This window comes from Oncorhynchus keta, chromosome 4, assembly GCF_023373465.1.
Source record: "Oncorhynchus keta strain PuntledgeMale-10-30-2019 chromosome 4, Oket_V2, whole genome shotgun sequence".
NCBI classification, from domain to species: domain Eukaryota; kingdom Metazoa; phylum Chordata; class Actinopteri; order Salmoniformes; family Salmonidae; genus Oncorhynchus; species Oncorhynchus keta.
The window spans coordinates 33,396,169-33,413,254 of NC_068424.1; the positions used below are offsets into that span (position 1 = coordinate 33,396,169).

The 17,086-nt window shown below is 43.2% G+C and overlaps 1 protein-coding gene across 3 annotated transcripts in view; it reads left to right on the forward strand.

The window, feature by feature from the left end:
* The first annotated feature begins 6,380 nt into the window (after positions 1 to 6,380).
* LOC118374067 (RNA-binding protein 33-like) overlaps positions 6,381 to 17,086 on the forward strand; it is a 53,335-nt gene continuing 42,629 nt past the window's right edge. For 2 of the 3 annotated variants that reach the window (XM_052506288.1, XM_052506299.1), the window contains exons 1-5: positions 6,381 to 6,580; positions 7,147 to 7,222; positions 15,064 to 15,112; positions 15,655 to 15,725; positions 15,855 to 16,101. In XM_052506288.1, the coding sequence (XP_052362248.1) occupies positions 6,562 to 6,580; positions 7,147 to 7,222; positions 15,064 to 15,112; positions 15,655 to 15,725; positions 15,855 to 16,101 (462 nt within the window). In that variant the 5' untranslated portion in view covers positions 6,381 to 6,561. Of the gene's footprint in view, positions 6,581 to 7,146; positions 7,223 to 15,063; positions 15,113 to 15,654; positions 15,726 to 15,854; positions 16,102 to 17,086 lie in introns of those variants that run through there. The other variant, XM_035760438.2, reaches the window with a different exon arrangement.

Sequence of the window (17,086 nt, forward strand, 5' to 3'; positions counted from 1 at the left end):
CTTACGTGTGTGTTATTTCACACTCCGAAGTGTTTCTGATAATATCACAACATGCACAAGTAGAATGCTCTGTTATATAGATCATTTCATGTACAGTACCAGTCAAATGTTTGGACACACCTACTCATTGAAGGGTTTTTCTTTATTTTTAGTATTTCCTACATTGTAGAATAATAGTGAAGATGTCAAAACTATGAAATAACACATATGGAATTATGTAGTAACCAAGAAAGTGTTAAACAAATCAAAATATATTTTATATTTGAGATTCTTCATAGAGACTCTTTGCCTTGATGACAGCTTTGCACACTCTTGGCATTCTCTCAACTAGCTTCAGGAGGTAGTCACCTGGAATGCATTTCAATTAACAGGTGTGCCTTGTTGAAAGTTAATTTGTGGAATGTCTTTCCTTCTTAATGGGTTTGAGCCAATCAATTGTGTTGTGACAAGGTAGGGGTAGTATACAGAAGATAGCCATATTTGGTAAAAGACCAAGTCCATATTATGGCAAGAACAGCTCAAATAAGCAAAGAGAAATGACAGTACATCATTAATTTAAGACATGAAAGTCAGTCAATACGGAACATTTCAAGAACTTTGAATGTTTCTTCAAGTGAGGTCGCAAAAACCATCAGGCGCTATGATGAAACTGGCACTCATAAGGACCGCCACAGGAAAGGAAGACCCAGAGTCACTTCTGCCTTTGAATCTCAAATATAAAATATATTTTGATTTGTTTACACTTTTTTTGGTTACTACATGATTCTATATGTATTATTTCATAGTGTTGATGTCTTAACTATTATTCTACAAAGTAGAAAGTCCAAATAAAGAAAAACCCTTGAATGAATAGGTGTGTCCAAACTTTTGACTGGTACTCTACGTGTTTCGTTGCAATGCTATAGGGCTTTCTCGGGATAGTTTGCATTGTTGTAATAATTATTCATTATTTGCACATACAAATGGCTTACACACAAAAACAAAGAAGACGAGGTTGAGGCTTTGTCAAGTGAATCTACACAAGGCAAATTGACAGATTTGTTGTGGGAAGAACTTTTCTCCGTTAACTGAAAATGATAAATTATTGTCGCCTTTGGCTTTGCACCCTCGCATTGTTATGGAAAACCGCTGGATTTGGAAAAGGGCACAGAATCATTCAGGGCGCCGTAATAGAATGTGACAGCTCCCTTCGGCACTTGCTATTGGAAATAACCCAAAATTCTTAGGAAAGACAATCAGGATCGAGGGATGAGTGTATACAACCTCTCAGCATTTAGTTAGGGGAGTAAAACATCACGCAGCATCTTAAAAGCAGATGTGTTCAGTTGTTAATATTTCTTAAGATGGTATCTCCATTATGAATATTAATATGCACAGCAATAACGTTGATCATGATTAAAGTACTTATTAGTTAAGATGACATGGTTGTTTTTCGTGTAAAATGTATGTTGTGCAAGATAATTGTCTTATTTTCTTAAACATATCTCATCTCATCTACAATTCATGTTTTTACAGTTGTGCCTTTACCATAATTGGTTACATGTTAGTACTGATAGCTAATGTTGTTCTGTGTTCATTGTACACTGGACATTGGACACACATTTTGAGTATCCTTGACAAGCCCCAAGGGTTTAATTATTCACTGCTTGAGGATTTCCTTTTGTACTTGCATGCATAAAGGCTTGTCTTTATTTACAGCCACTATTGGTGAGATATAGTTTTAAAAAATGTGTGTCAGAAGGTAAGCCTACCTGCCAAACACCAAAATAAATGGCATGCCATGCTAAGGGAGGCCATTGACAGTCATGGAGAAATAGGGAAAAGGCTGTATGCTTTATCAATACACCACTCCACACGAAAGCAGGAAAACATTCACCAGCTCAACATCTTATCCTCCCAATCCCCACAGTCCATTATAATTCACAGACTGTCTTTCACCAGGAAAGTCCCTTTACGCCTTCTCAAATTAAAAATCTCACGGCTGATCCCCTCCATCGCTCTGGCTTTCAGATATTGACCTTGTGGTGTTACAAAATGGCCTCTTCCTCACTGCGGGACCCCATAATAAGCCAATACAATGAGGCTTCACTTCACTGCTCACCTCTCTTTGGTGTCTCTAGGGGTCTTTGTTGACGTTTGTCAGCCCTAGAGGAATTTGGGGGTTAGACTTTAGCAGTAGCTGGGTCATTCCACGAAAATAGTGACTTTTGCATCTCTTTGATATTTTAAGTAGAAATTGTGCACCAACATTGCATTTTAAAAACATGATATATTAAATGAAGTGCCCTTTAATAAAGACCACGTGTATAATTCAATAAATATGCTTTTCATATTTATTAATGTTTTTAATTTGAAAAACGTTTTGCTAAAGTGCCAAAATGTATTATTTTGACATGTCCCTCAGTGCACCCTCTGTCAATTCAAGGAACATTTTAACCAACTTAACCCAGATTTTCTGTAAGTTTTCACCATCATTGTAAAGCCCTAGTAATTTTGTTAATGTCAACCCTGTTAGGTGAACTGAACTCTTGATTGAAAATGGTGAAATGATTCCTTTTTAAATATATTTTTCAAAAGAAACATTGAACATTAATAGTCAAATCACAGTCTAATAAAGGCAAGTGATCTGATTTGATTCATTTTGGCAATTTTCTGGTGCTTGTGGTGGAATAGCGAGTGGGACAAGCATAACATGTCAACCTTCTTACCCATAGATAGATGGGCTAGAAATGTTTAACAGTGAAACAAATTGTGAAGCTTGCATTCAATTGCCACTCCCTGTTGCACACAACAAACGTCCATTCCCCCTGTCACAAGGGGATTTATGGCTGATTTAAGAGGAAATTGTGGACCCTGTTGCGGTCAACCTTGATAAGTCAACCCTGTTGCATTATTTGGCACTTAATAGGCACTTACTATAGTCATGTTTTTACTTAACCTCTTGAGAAGGGAAAACTTGTTTTTTATTAAGATGAACATGTGCTCTTTATGACTAACTAGGTGAAATACCCCCTAAAATGGACCAAGTTACACTTCTCAAAAGGCACTAAATTGGTGAAACGACCCAGCTACAAAGTCTGGCTGAAGAGTCAGACAGACAACTACTTGGATTCCTTCTTCAGAGCTTAATAGACCCCAGAATTTAGAATGGAAACCTTTGTAACGTTAACTGAACAAGGCTTTGGTCCAAAATTGTTTTTTTTTTAAATCTAAGGATAGACTTGAATCACTACAATAAGATTAACTCCATTTCTGGAATTGCATAATGACTAGACCTCAATGTAAATTGCATGTGTTTAGAGACATCAAGTAAAATACAATCTATTTACATTGGTCATGTTTACACCAGTCAGTTACTGTACTAAATTATTTGGATCTGAGAGTGATTGATAGCCTCAAGTTATTCCCAAGGGACTGGGTTCTTTGTTTCAAGGATACTTCATGTTTTATTCACAATTCCACTCCAGCATCATTGTGACAAAACCCATTATCCTCAAATCATTTCTGTGACATGTCCCCTCTCTTAATTCCTATAGCTGCCAGTGAGACTGATAAACATGGTCTGTTTCCTATCCAAATCACAATCCCAGAGGAAGTCTCTATGCAGTCAGACCACAAATTAAATTGATGTGATGCTTCAACGCAGCACAACACGAAGCTTGATACAGAAAATAAGACAAGAGCGATGGTGCTACTACATGATTTTGACGAGAAAGCATATTAATCCGTCACAATAATGCAACCAAGCAATAGTGACACCTTATAGCATTGAAAAATACATATTCAATATGTATGTTGGAAAACTGAAAGGTGCCATATCTTTGCTAGAAAAACAATATTTTTGAAGAATGGGTAATTGGGTTAGTAAAGTAAGGTGGGGAAAACAGCCCCCCATAGTAACTGTCCCTCCCCCCTTCTGAGGTAAATTGATCTAATATTTTATAATTTAGAAAAAGTTATATACCTAATATAATTAAGTTAGATCTATAAACATTGTATATACAATTGAAGTCAGAAGTTTACATATACCTTAGCCAAATACATTTAAACTCAGTCCTTCACAATTCCTGACATTTAATCCTAGTAAAAATTTCCTGTCTTAGGTCAGTTAGAATCACCACCTTTATTTTAAGAATGTGAAATTTCAGAATAATAGTACAGAGAATGATTTATTTCAGCTTTTATTTCTTTCATCACATTCCCAGTGGGTCAGAAGTTTACATGCACTCAATTAGTATTTGGGAGCATTGCCTTTCAATTGTTAAACTTGGGTCAAACATTTCAGGTAGCCTTCCACAAGCTTCCCACAATAAGTTGGGTGAATTTTGGCCCATTCCTCCTGACATAGCTGGTGTAACCGAGTCAGGTTTGTAAGGCCTCCTTGCTCGCACATGCTTTTTCAGTTCTGCCCACACATTTCATATAGGATTGAGGTCAGGGTTTTGTGATGGCCATTCCAATACCTTAACTTTGTTGTCCGTAAGTTATTTTGCCACAATTTTGGAAGTATGCTTGGGGTCATTGTCCATTTGGAAGACCCATATGCGACCAAGCTTTAACTTCCTGACTGATGTCTTGAGATGTTGCATCAATATATCCACATAATTGTCCTTCCTCATGATGCCATCAATTTTGTGAAGCTCACCAATCCATCCTGCAGCAAAGCACCCCACAACATGATGCTGCCACCCCCGTGCTTCACAGTTGGGATGGTGTTCTTCGACTTGCAAGCCTCCCCCTGTTTCCTCCTAACATAACAATGGTCATTATGGCCAAACAGTTCTATTTTGTTTCATCAGACCAGAGGACATTTCTCCAAAATGTACAATCTTTGTCCCCATGTGCAGTTGCAAACCGTAGTCTGGCTTTTTTATGGCAGTTTTGGAGCAGTGGCTTCTTCCTTGCTGAGCGGCCATTCAGGTTATGTCGACATAGGACTTGTTTTACTGTGGATATAGATATTTTTGTACCTGTTTCCTCCAGCATCTTCACAAGGCCCTTTGCTGTTGTTCTGGGAGTGATTTGCACTTTTTGCAGCAAAGTACGTTCATCTCTAGGTGGCAGAACGCATCTCCTTCCTGAGCGGTATGACGGCTGCATGGTCCCATGGTGTTTATACTTGCATACTATTGTTTGTACAGATGAACATGGTACCTTCAGGCGTTTGGAAATTGCTCCCAAGGATGAACCAGACTTGTGGAAGTCTACAATGTTTTTTCTGAGGTCTTGGATTTCTTTTGATTTTCCCATGATGTCAAGCAAAGAGGCACTGAGTTTGAAGGTAGGCCTTGAAATACATCCACACCTCCAATTGACTCAGAGGATGTCAATTAGCCTATCAGAAGCTTCTAAAACCATGACATAATTTTCTGGAATTTTCCAAGCTGTTTAAAGGCACAGTCAACTTAGTGTATGTAAACTTCCGACCCACTGGAATTGTGATACAGTGAATTATACATTAAATAATCTGTCTGTAAACAATTGTTGGAAAAATACTTGTGTCATGCATAAAGTAGATGTCCTGACCGACTTGCCATAACTATAGTTTGTTAACAAGACATTTGTGGAGTGGTTTAAAAACGAGTTTTAATGACTCCAACCTAAGTGTAAACTTCCGATTTCAACTGTATATTAGGGGAGCCTGAAGATATATAATACAGTTGTTTAGAGATAACAATTGTTATAAAGCAGTAACATTTAAGGTGGGTGTGTTGGGGGAAATTGCCCCCCATTGGGAAACTTGTCCCCCCAGCAATCCAATGCAAATCAATGAATTCTAAATTAGCATTTTCCAAATCATGTCCAAATCCTCTACAAGTAACTTAATTGAGTTACACAGTATTTTTTTTTCTACTTTAGGATGATTTGGACATGATTTGGTGCGGAAATTAGAAGAGGGACTTTACAACAAAATCTCATCATAGTGAGAATATTAATAGTGAGATGTGCAATGCCATTTTGTTAAAAAGTTAAAAAAGTGTAAACTGTAGCCACTAATTTCAATTCATAGTTTGTTTGCCTAAGCATTACCATCATCCACATACCATTTTTTTTCTCCAAACTTTTCTTTTTTGTGTCAGTAATTGGACATTGTTGTTAGGGGGGTTAGTTACCACACGTTACCCAAATTACTGATATTGTATAGGTAGTGTATTGTAGGCTATATTTCATGTTTCAGTATCTCCTACTCTAGTTAAGAAAATATGTATACTTTTACAGTTTCATTCATTATGTATTAATGTAATTAGATATCGTGCATACTTATTGGGTCTCATGAACTGCATAGGTTAACCAAACGATCTAGGATCGGTTTATCCTACACACAAATATTAAATGGATATGTAGTAGGCAAAATAAACTTTCTTCGGATCAGGGCTTAGGAAGGACATGATTCTATCCCAGAATGCATCAGAACATATTCACTCTGTAATGGTTATGTTCAGATTCTCTGCCGATTGTGGTAAACAACGTTAGCTTGATTTAAACACGAAGGAGTAAACATTTCAATGTATTCTTCAATTATATAGAATTTCGCCTACACTGAGGAAACCGGCTTGCGTGATGGCGGACAGCCCCGGAGGTATGGTTACTACAATTATTTCGGTAGAGTTTTGGCTTTCTAGCTAACACGTTTGGTTTGCTAGCCAGACGAGATGGGCCTAAAATGTAGCTAGCTACGATAATTAATCCATAAACACTATAGGCATCATGATAGAAGTTCATTCGGTGTTGTATTTAGTTCCAAAGTTTAACTGTGCATGTTACCGTGTTATCTAGTGTGCTGATAATTTTAGCCAACAACCGAGTGGGAAAGGCCACAGTTAGCTACCGTTAGCCAATTCTACGTTAGTTAGCTAACGTTAGATTGTTGCTACATTTTCATTGCTTTGAACTATCTAAAACAGACTAAATATCATTAAAATCACTAAACAATGATATAGCTAGTTTACCATTCATTGAAACAGCAGGGGTTGCGGTATTTCGTTTCTCTAATTGATTGGCCCGAGATTTCACATCTGGTTTCCCACCATCATCATCATTTGCCAGTTGGAAAGCAAATATGTGCAATGTTTATGGCCCTCAAGGACTGGGGTTGTAGACCCTGCCATCAAACAAGTTAACAGAGCCTTGTATTTTTGTTTTCAGATGATGACTTTGAAGATTATGACAAGCCAGGTGCAGAGAGATCACGCAGGAGGAGAGGCGAAGATGATTTAGACAGGTATCTCAGCTGCTTGTTGTAACATACTGTAGCTCTCAAACTCTAGGCGGCATTCTGCCTCCTCCTTACGGTTCTCAGCCATTCACTTCGCCCATGACTGTCTCATGGGAACTACGATCCCGACACTGTGTTTTAACGTTTAAGAAACATCAAATCAAACTTTATTTGTCACATGCTCTGAATACAACAGGTGAAATGCTTACTTTACAAGCCCTTAACCAACAATGCAGTTCAAGAAAGAGTTAAGAAAATATTGACCAAATAATCTAAAGTAACACAAAATAACAAGGCTATATACCGGTACCGAGTCAATATGCGGGGGTACAGTTTAGTCGAGGTAATTTGTACATGTAAGTAGGGGTAAAGTGACTATGCATAGATAATAAACAGTGAGTAGCAGCAATGTAAAAACAGATCGGGGGGGCGGTCAATGTAAATAGTCTCGGGTGGCCATTTAATTAGTTGTAAAGCAGTCTTATGGCTTGGGAGAAGAAGCTGTCAAGGAGCCTTTTGGTCCTAGACTTGGCGCTCCGGTACCGCCTGCTGTGTGGTAGCAGAGAGAACAGTCTTAAGACTTGGGTGACTGGAGTCTTGCACAATTTTTGGGGCTTTCCTCTGACACCGCCTAGTATATAGGTCCTGGATGGCAGTAAGCTTGGCCCCAGTGATGTACTGGGCCGTAGGCACTACCCTCTGTAGCGTTTTAAGGTCAGTTGCTGAGCAGTTGCCATACTAGGCAATGATGCAACCGGTCAGGATGCTCTCGATGGTGCAGCTGTAGAACTTATGGATGATCAGGGGATCCATGCCAAATCTTTTCCATCTCCTGAGGGAGACTGAAAAGCCCTGTTGTTCATGACTGTCTTGATGTGTCTGGACCATGATAGTTCATCGGTGATGTGGACACCAAGGAACTTGAAACTCTCGACCCCCTCCACTACAGCCCCGTTAATGTCAATGGGATCCTGCTCGGCCCCCCTTTTTCTGTAGTCCACGATCAGCTCCTTTGTCTTGTTCACATTGAGGGACAGGTTGTTGTCCTGGCATCACACTGACCTCCCTATAGGCTGTCTCTTCGTTGTTGGTAATCAGGCCTAACACTGTTGTCAGCAAACTTAATGATGGTGTTTGAGTTGTGTTTGGCCATGCAGTTGTGGGTGAAAAGGGAGTACAGGAGGGGACTAAGCACGCACCCCAGAGGGGCCCCAGTGTTGCGGATCAGTGTTGCAGACGTGTTGTTGCCTACCCTTACCACCTGGTGGTGGCCTGTCTGGAAGTCCAGGATCCAGTTGCGGAGGGAGGTGTTTAGTTCCATGTTCCATAGCTTGGTGATGAGCTTTGTGGGCACCTATGGTGTTGAGCTGTAGTCAATGAGCAGCATTCTCACGTAGGTTTTCCTTTTGTCCAGGTGGGGAAGGGCAGTGTGGAGTGCGATTGAGATTGCGTCATCTGTTGGGGTGGTATGTAATTTGGAGTGGGTCTAGGGTATCTGCGATGATGCCATTGTGAGCCTTGACCAGCCTTTCAAAGCACTTCATGGCTACCGATGTGGGTGCTACGGGGCGGTAATCATTTAGGCAGGTTACCTTTGCTTCCTTGTGCACAGACTATGGTAGTCTGCTTGAAACATGTAGGTGTTATAAACTCGGCCATGGAGTCGTTGAAAATGGCAGTGAAGACACTTGCCAGTTGGTCCACGCATGCTTTGACTACACGTCCTGGTAAACTAAAGCAGGAAGAACCATCTGGCCCTGCTACTTTGTGACTGTTGACCTGTTTGAAGGTCTCGCTCACATCGGCTGCAGAGAGTGTTATCATACAGCCGTCCGGAACAGCTGGTGCTCTCATGCATGTTTCAGTGTTGCTTGCCTCGAAGTGTGCATAAAGGCATTTAGCTCATCTGGTAGGCTCGCGTCACTGGGCAGCTCGCAACTGGGTTTACCTTTGTAGTCCGTAATAGTTTTCAAGCACTGCCACGTCTGACGATCGTCAGAGCCGGTGTAGTAGGATTCAATCTTATTGACGCTTTGCCTGTTTGATGGTTCGTCTGAGGGCATGGCTGGATTTCTCATAGGCGTCCTGATTAGTGTCCCACTCCTTGAAAGCGGCTGCTCTAGCTTTTAGCTCGATGCGGATGTTGCCTCTAATCCATGGCTTCTGGTTGGGATATGTACACACGGTCACTGTGGGGATGACGTTGTCAATGCACTTATTGATGAAGCCGATTATTGTGGTGGTATACTCCTCAATGCCATTGGATGAATCCTGGAACCTATTACATTTACATTTACATTTAAGTCATTTAGCAGACGCTCTTATCCAGAGCGACTTACAAAATTGGTGCATACACCTTATGGCATCCAGTGGAACAGCCACTTACATCTAAATCTTTTTTTTGGGGGGGGGGGGGGGTGAGAAGGATTACTTACCCTTACTTACCCTATCCTAGGTATTCCTTGAAGAGGTGGGGTTTCAGGTGTCTCCGGAAGGTGGTGATTGACTCCGCTGTCCTGGCGTCGTGAGGGAGTTTGTTCCACCATTGGGGGGCCAGAGCAGCGAACAGTTTTGACTGGGCTGAGCGGGAACTGTACTTCCTCAGTGGTAGGGAGGCGAGCAGGCCAGAGGTGGATGAACGCAGTGCCCTTGTTTGGGTGTAGGGCCTGATCAGAGCCTGGAGGTACTGAGGTGCCGTTCCCCTCACAGCTCCGTAGGCAAGCACCATGGTCTTGTAGCGGATGCGAGCTTCAACTGGAAGCCAGTGGAGAGAGCGGAGGAGCGGGGTGACGTGCGAGAACTTGGGAAGGTTGAACACCAGACGGGCTGCGGCGTTCTGGATGAGTTGTAGGGGTTTAATGGCACAGGCAGGGAGCCCAGCCAACAGCGAGTTGCAGTAATCAAGACGGGAGATGACAAGTGCCTGGATTAGGACCTGCGCCGCTTCCTGTGTGAGGCAGGGTCGTACTCTGCGGATGTTGTAGAGCATGAACCTACAGGAACGGGACACCGCCTTGATGTTAGTTGAGAACGTCAGGGTGTTGTCCAGGATCACGCCAAGGTTCTTAGCGCTCTGGGAGGAGGACACAGTGGAGTTGTCAACCGTGATGGCGAGATCATGGAACGGGCAGTCCTTCCCGGGAGGAAGAGGAGCTCCGTCTTGCTGAGGTTCAGCTTGAGGTGGTGATCCGTCATCCACACTGATATGTCTGCCAGACATGCAGAGATGCGATTCGCCACCTGGTCATCAGAAGGAGGAAAGGAGAAGATTAATTGTGTGTCGTCTGCATAGCAATGATAGGAGAGACCATGTGAGGTTATGACAGAGCCAAGTGACTTGGTGTATAGCGAGAATAAGAGAGGGCCTAGAACAGAGCCCTGGGGGACACCAGTGGTGAGAGCGCGTGGTGAGGAGACAGATTCTCGCCACGCCACCTGGTAGGAGCGACCTGTCAGGTAGGACGCAATCCAAGCGTGGGCCGCGCCGGAGATGCCCAACTCGGAGAGGGTGGAGAGGAGGATCTGATGGTTCACAGTATCGAAGGCAGCCGATAGGTCTAGAAGGATGAGAGCAGAGGAGAGAGAGTTAGCTTTAGCAGTGCGGAGCGCCTCCGTGATACAGAGAAGAGCAGTCTCAGTTGAATGACTAGTCTTGAAACCTGACTGATTTGGATCAAGAAGGTCATTCTGAGAGAGATAGCGGTAGAGCTGGCCAAGGACGGCACGCTCAAGAGTTTTGGAGAGAAAAGAGAGAAGGGATACTGGTCTGTAGTTGTTGACATCGGAGGGATCGAGTGTAGGTTTTTTCAGAAGGGGTGCAACTCTCGCTCTCTTGAAGACGGGAGGGACTTAGCCAGCGGTCAGGGATGAGTTGATGAGCGAGGTGAGGTAAGGGAGAAGGTCTCCGGAAATGGTCTGGAGAAGAGAGGAGGGGATAGGGTCAAGCGGGCAGGTTGTTGGGCGGCCGGCCGTCACAAGACGCGAGATTTCATCTGGAGAGAGAGGGGAGAAAGAGGTCAGAGCATAGGGTGGGGCAGTGTGAGCAGAACCAGCGGTGTCGTTTGACTTAGCAAACGAGGATCGGATGTCGTCGACCTTCTTTTCAAAATGATTGACGAAGTCATCTGCAGAGAGGGAGGAGGGGGGATTCAGGAGGGAGGAGAAGGTGGCAAAGAGCTTCCTAGGGTTAGAGGCAGATGCTTGGAATTTAGAATGGTAGAAAGTGGCTTTAGCAGCAGAGACAGAGGAGGAAAATGTAGAGAGGAGGGAGTGAAAGGATGCCAGGTCCGCAGGGAGGCGAGTTTTCCTCCATTTCCGCTCGGCTGCCCGGAGCCCTGTTCTGTGAGCTCGCAATGAGTCGTCGAGCCACGGAGCGGGAGGGGAGGACCGAGCCGGCCTGGAGGATAGGGGACATAGAGAGTCAAAGGATGCAGTAAGGGAGGAGAGGAGGGTTGAGGAGGCAGAATCAGGAGATAGGTTGGAGAAAGTTTGAGCAGAGGGAAGAGATGATAGGATGGAAGAGGAGAGAGTAGCGGGGGAGAGAGAGCGAAGGTTGGGACGGCGCGATACCATCCGAGTAGGGGCAGTGTTGTTGAATGAGAGCGAGAGGGAAAAGGATACAAGGTAGTGGTCGGAGACTTGGAGGGGAGTTGCAATGAGGTTAGTGGAAGAACAGCATCTAGTAAAGATGAGGTCAAGCGTATTGCCTGCCTTGTGAGTAGGGGGGAAGGTGAGAGGGTGAGGTCAAAAGAGGAGAGGAGTGGAAAGAAGGAGGCAGAGAGGAATGAGTCAAAGGTAGACGTGGGGAGGTTAAAGTCGCCCAGAACTGTGAGAGGTGAGCCGTCCTCAGGAAAGGAGCTTATCAAGGCATCAAGCTCATTGATGAACTCTCCGAGGGAACCTGGAGGGCGATAAATGATAAGGATGTTAAGCTTGAAAGGGCTGGTAACTGTGACAGCATGGAATTCAAAGGAGGCGATAGACAGATGGGTAAGGGGAGAAAGAGAGAAAGACCACTTGGGAGAGATGAGGATCCCGGTGCCACCACCCCGCTGACCAGAAGCTCTCGGGGTGTGCGAGAACACGTGGGCGGACGAGGAGAGAGCAGTAGGAGTAGCAGTGTTATCTGTGGTGATCCATGTTTCCGTCAGTGCCAAGAAGTCAAGGGACTGGAGGGAGGCATAGGCTGAGATGAACTCTGCCTTGTTGGCCGCAGATCGGCAGTTCCAGAGGCTACCGGAGACCTGGAACTCCACGTGGGTCGTACGCGCTGGGACCACCAGAGTAGGGTGGTCGCGGCCACGCGGTGTGGAGCGTTTGTATGGTCTGTGCAGAGAGGAGAGAACAGGGATAGACAGACACATAGTTGACAGGCTACAGAAAAGGCTACGCTAATGCAAGGAGATTGGAATGACAAGTGGACTACACGTCTCGAATGTTCAGAAAGTTAAGCTTACGTAGCAAGAATCTTATTGACTAAAATGATTAAAATGATACAGTACTGCTAAAGTAGGCTAGCTGGCAGTAGCTGCGTATTCAAGTCTGTGCTAGCAAAAGAGTCCTGTGACGCGGATGCTGCACTATCTGACCACTTTCGTATTGAGCGAGTCACTGGCACTTCCTGTTTTAGTTTTTGCTTGTAAGCAGGAATCAGGAGGATATAATTATTGTCAGATTTTCCAAATGGAGGGCAAGGGAGAGCTTTGTATCTGCATCTGTATGTGGAGTAAAGGTGGTCTAGAGTTTTTCTTTTCTCCCTCTGGTTGCACATATGACAGGTTTGTGGTGGTAAATAGACGGCTTGGAATAATATAGATTTGAACTCTCTTGGTAGATAGTGTGGTCTACAGCTTACATAAGATACTCTACCTCAGGCGAGCATTACCTTGAGACTTTAATATTAGACATTGCGCACCAGCTGTTATTGACAAATACACAATCTTACAAGACGTAGCTTCTCTGTCCTGCCGATGGTTGGAAAATCCCGCCAGCTCTGTTATCCGTGTTGTCGTTCAGCCACGACTCTGTGAAATTGGTAGGATCGTCTTGATCGTTTATCATCCATTTTTTTTCTCCAATGATTGCATGTTGGCCAATATAAAGGATGGTAGTGGGGGTTTACTCACTCGCCTACAAATTCTTAGAAGGCAGCCCAACCTCCGCTCTCTTTTTCTACGTCTTTTCTTCTCACAAATCACAGAGATTTGGGCCTGTTCCCGAGGAAAGCAGTATTTCCTTCGCTTTGGACTCGTTAAATAAAAAATCTTTGTCCAGTTCGAGGTGAGTAATCACTGTTCTGATGTTCAGAAGTTATTTTCGGTCATACAAGATGGTAGCAGCAACGATATGTACAAAACAAGTTAATAGCACACTTGGTTAGTAGCCCGTAAAACGGCAGCCATCCATTCCTGCGACATTCTCAACTATTAATAATCATTGCTTGCGTTACTGCCCTTTCATCAGCGAGAAATAATACTTAAATAAAATGAAATATACACTTACTGTAGCAGTTTTGCACAGATCCATACAGCTATGGGTGCCTCCATCTGACGAAAATACACTTCTACACTTCCCGAATTACTCTTACCCACAGGTGTTCGGAACATGCTAGATAGCTAATTAGCACAGGTGGTCGCCTCCTGTCTTCCTTCTGTTTTCCGTAAACAAGCTTTGTAAGATGGAGATATGGCCGTGTGGGAACACTAACCTACATAAGGGACGCCGATGGCATTTCCCGTATGATTGATGAGGATCTCCATATTCCAAATATACGGTCCCTTACTAGACGTCCGCAAATGTTTTTAAAATAGGCCGACGGCCTCAGGCCATGCCCCTAGATAGCTAATTAGCACAGGTGGTCGCCTCCTGTCTTCCTTCTGTTTTCCGTAAACAAGCTTTGTAAGATGGAGATATGGCCGTGTGGGAACACTAACCCTATAAAAGTGTGTCAATTTAACTTTAAAAAAAAAAAAACGATTTCCAACAGATATGAAAGATAAGGTCCTTATGCTTCCAATACCGATCAACAAGTGATGGGTGTTAATATTCAGAACTAGCGTCGGGGCTCTAGACAACACTTCCCCATGCAGAAGTCGCCTTCCTCCAATGACTCTTATGTTTAATGGAACTGAGAGTCATGATCAAGGGCTTGGTGTAACATGACCGTTTTAAACCTTTTTGCAAGATTGCATGCTTTTTCACTTTACTGCACTCAGTTTTGGGCGTGTCCTCTGACATTAGGCTATACTAGTACAGTAACTGTGAAGCCCATAACTCAATAACTCATGCACAAAATATAGGCCGAAAATAGATTTTAGGCAGAGACTTTGTCACAACGTGTGTTCAATGAATGGAGCTTGGCGATTATATACAAAGGGTACTGTTGTAATTTAGACTAAACAATATTCACAACACTAAGAAACAATATGACTATAATGAGCTTATGATCTGAATATGATGTAGGTTTTTATGAGAGAACCTGGTAAGAGAGTATTTGAGGTGGTACATTTTGAAGTGCTTTCTCCTTTTTGGGACCAACTGAACATGACCCAGGAAAGATACAGTGACTGCAGCCTATGAGAACAACATTTCTACTATACGGGCCTTGCAGAGTCAGGCCTAGTGTAAATATTGTAGGACATAGGCATCTGCTTATCGTAAACATGCCGTGTAAGAATGTAGCCTATTGCCCGGCCTTGCTCATGATAATGATAATTTAAGCTTCATTAAATAATCTTGTCTCGACGAGCTGTAGACATCCGTGGAGAGTAGACCAATACCTCGCTTTGTAAACCGAGTCAGCGTAGCTCCTTTTATCTGGCTAACTTGGTTGATCTCTTCTCTTAAAGTGATCTTGAGAATGATTTGCTGGAGGAGGATTGGCTGACAGCCAAAAAGGTAAGACAAAGAACTCTCCCTGGCTTCTGTTTGTGATTCATAGATTCCTCTGCCATGCTAACCTATTATGCATGCCGTTATTAATGTAGCCTACCAGCTGTAGGATTGGTGAAATAGCCTAGATCCCATAGACTTCAGTGACGTGGGATTTTGCAGTAGTCTTTTGAAAGGGGGCTCCAACACAGGGGCGTTTATTGATGTGAACCAGGAGGAAGTACAGTGGGCAAAATAAAGTACCTTAACCTGCCCAGATTGCCTTTACCACTTGGGAATAAAGCATACTTTTGGACTGGAGGAGACCCCCCTTGTTTATTTAAACTCACTATTTTATTGATTCAAATATTTACTTAATCTGTTAGATTAGCAATCCGATTTGAACATGCGTAGGCCTACACATTCAATCATAATGTAACTTTTTGTTGATATTCGGGGAGTTGTGTTATAGTCGACCTTGCCATTTTAAAGCCTGGGCTTGCAAGGAATAAACAACATGAGCTAAAACATACTGATCCGTTTCTGGCTTGTTTTTCTTGTTCTTTTAGGATCCCTCAGAAGTGTCAGATGAGGAATTGAACGATGACCTTCTACAAAGCGATGAAGAAGATCTAAACATGTAAGTAAATTGTATCCACGTTGTCTGATCATGCTATTTGCGTTTCCATACTTAGTCTTTAGACACTTGATGTGCCAATTTTTGAGCTACAGTGTCCTTTGTTTATAATTATGTTTTTTTGCCTTTCAGTGGCCAGGGCGTTAGCCTCAATGCTACTCTATGCGAATTTGACCAGCAGGTGAACCCCATAGACTACCCAGAAAAAGGAGATGTAGAGGGGGGCTACCAGCAGGAGGGGGGAGAGTACATGGGCGAGTACAGCCTGCCCAATGACATGGAGATACCAGACGGCCAAATGGAATACTCAGGAGAACAGGCTGGGGGCGACGGAGTGTTAGACATTCAAATCAATGAGCCTCTAGACGATGAATTTCAAGTGAGTCCTCGTCTCCCCTCTTTCTATTTTACTCCATTGCATCTTGAAACGATACCTTAAATTGATTTCCCCGTCTCAGGTTTTAGGGGGCACGTATCAAATATATTCAGGGGACGCTAAAGGGGATGTGCGTTGGATATGGGTTAAAGGTGTGTGGGGGGGGGATTCATTATCACTCTCTGCCAGTTGATTTCTCCTTTTGTTGACAAAGTTGGTGTTGACATCTTGTTTGGCAGTAGGTAGGTAATGCTCTGGGGTCTGTCGGCTGGTACACCTGGTGCCATTGAGCCCTGTATATTTGTCTGGCTAAGGCCACTTTGTGCGAGGAAGACGCGCTGCCAATCGGCCGAGTTTAACGCGGGGGTGCTTTTATATCGGGTGCTCGACTCTGATAAAGTCGCACGTTTGATGGAAAGATTTATTGACCTTCCTAAGGACAACATTACAGTCCTGAAGTGTGATGAAATGATTGATGCGATTTCCTCTCGTTATTTCCCAAGCCCCTAAGACGAGTGAAGAGGGGAAAAGATAAGACTAGATCCATGTGACGTCTGTTATAGTCCTATTTCCTAAGGTGTGATGCCTGACAAAAGAAGCATTCACTTTCCTTTTCTTTTTTTTACACACTGAAGATAAAACCTTTGATATTCTAAGTAGGGTTGCACGGTTCTACTTCATACTTACTTTGAAAAACCCCAGTGAGTACGCAGAGCACGTTTGTGTGTAATAACTATGTTTACAACGTCACTCAACTGCCCGGGCTTAAATACTTCTGTTTGCGGTGGTATTCAGAGGTAACATGTGGAACAGTTTTTTTTAAAAGGATTAATTCCTTTCTGTTCCCTCGGGACAGTCTGTCCGTCTATCCTTCTGCTGCAACAGGTATTTGTCTGCAATATTATGTTTTGGGTTGGCAGGTTAATGGTGCAGAACACCAAACACTGTCCTGCGACCTACACACTGACCTCATTTGACAGTCATGAAT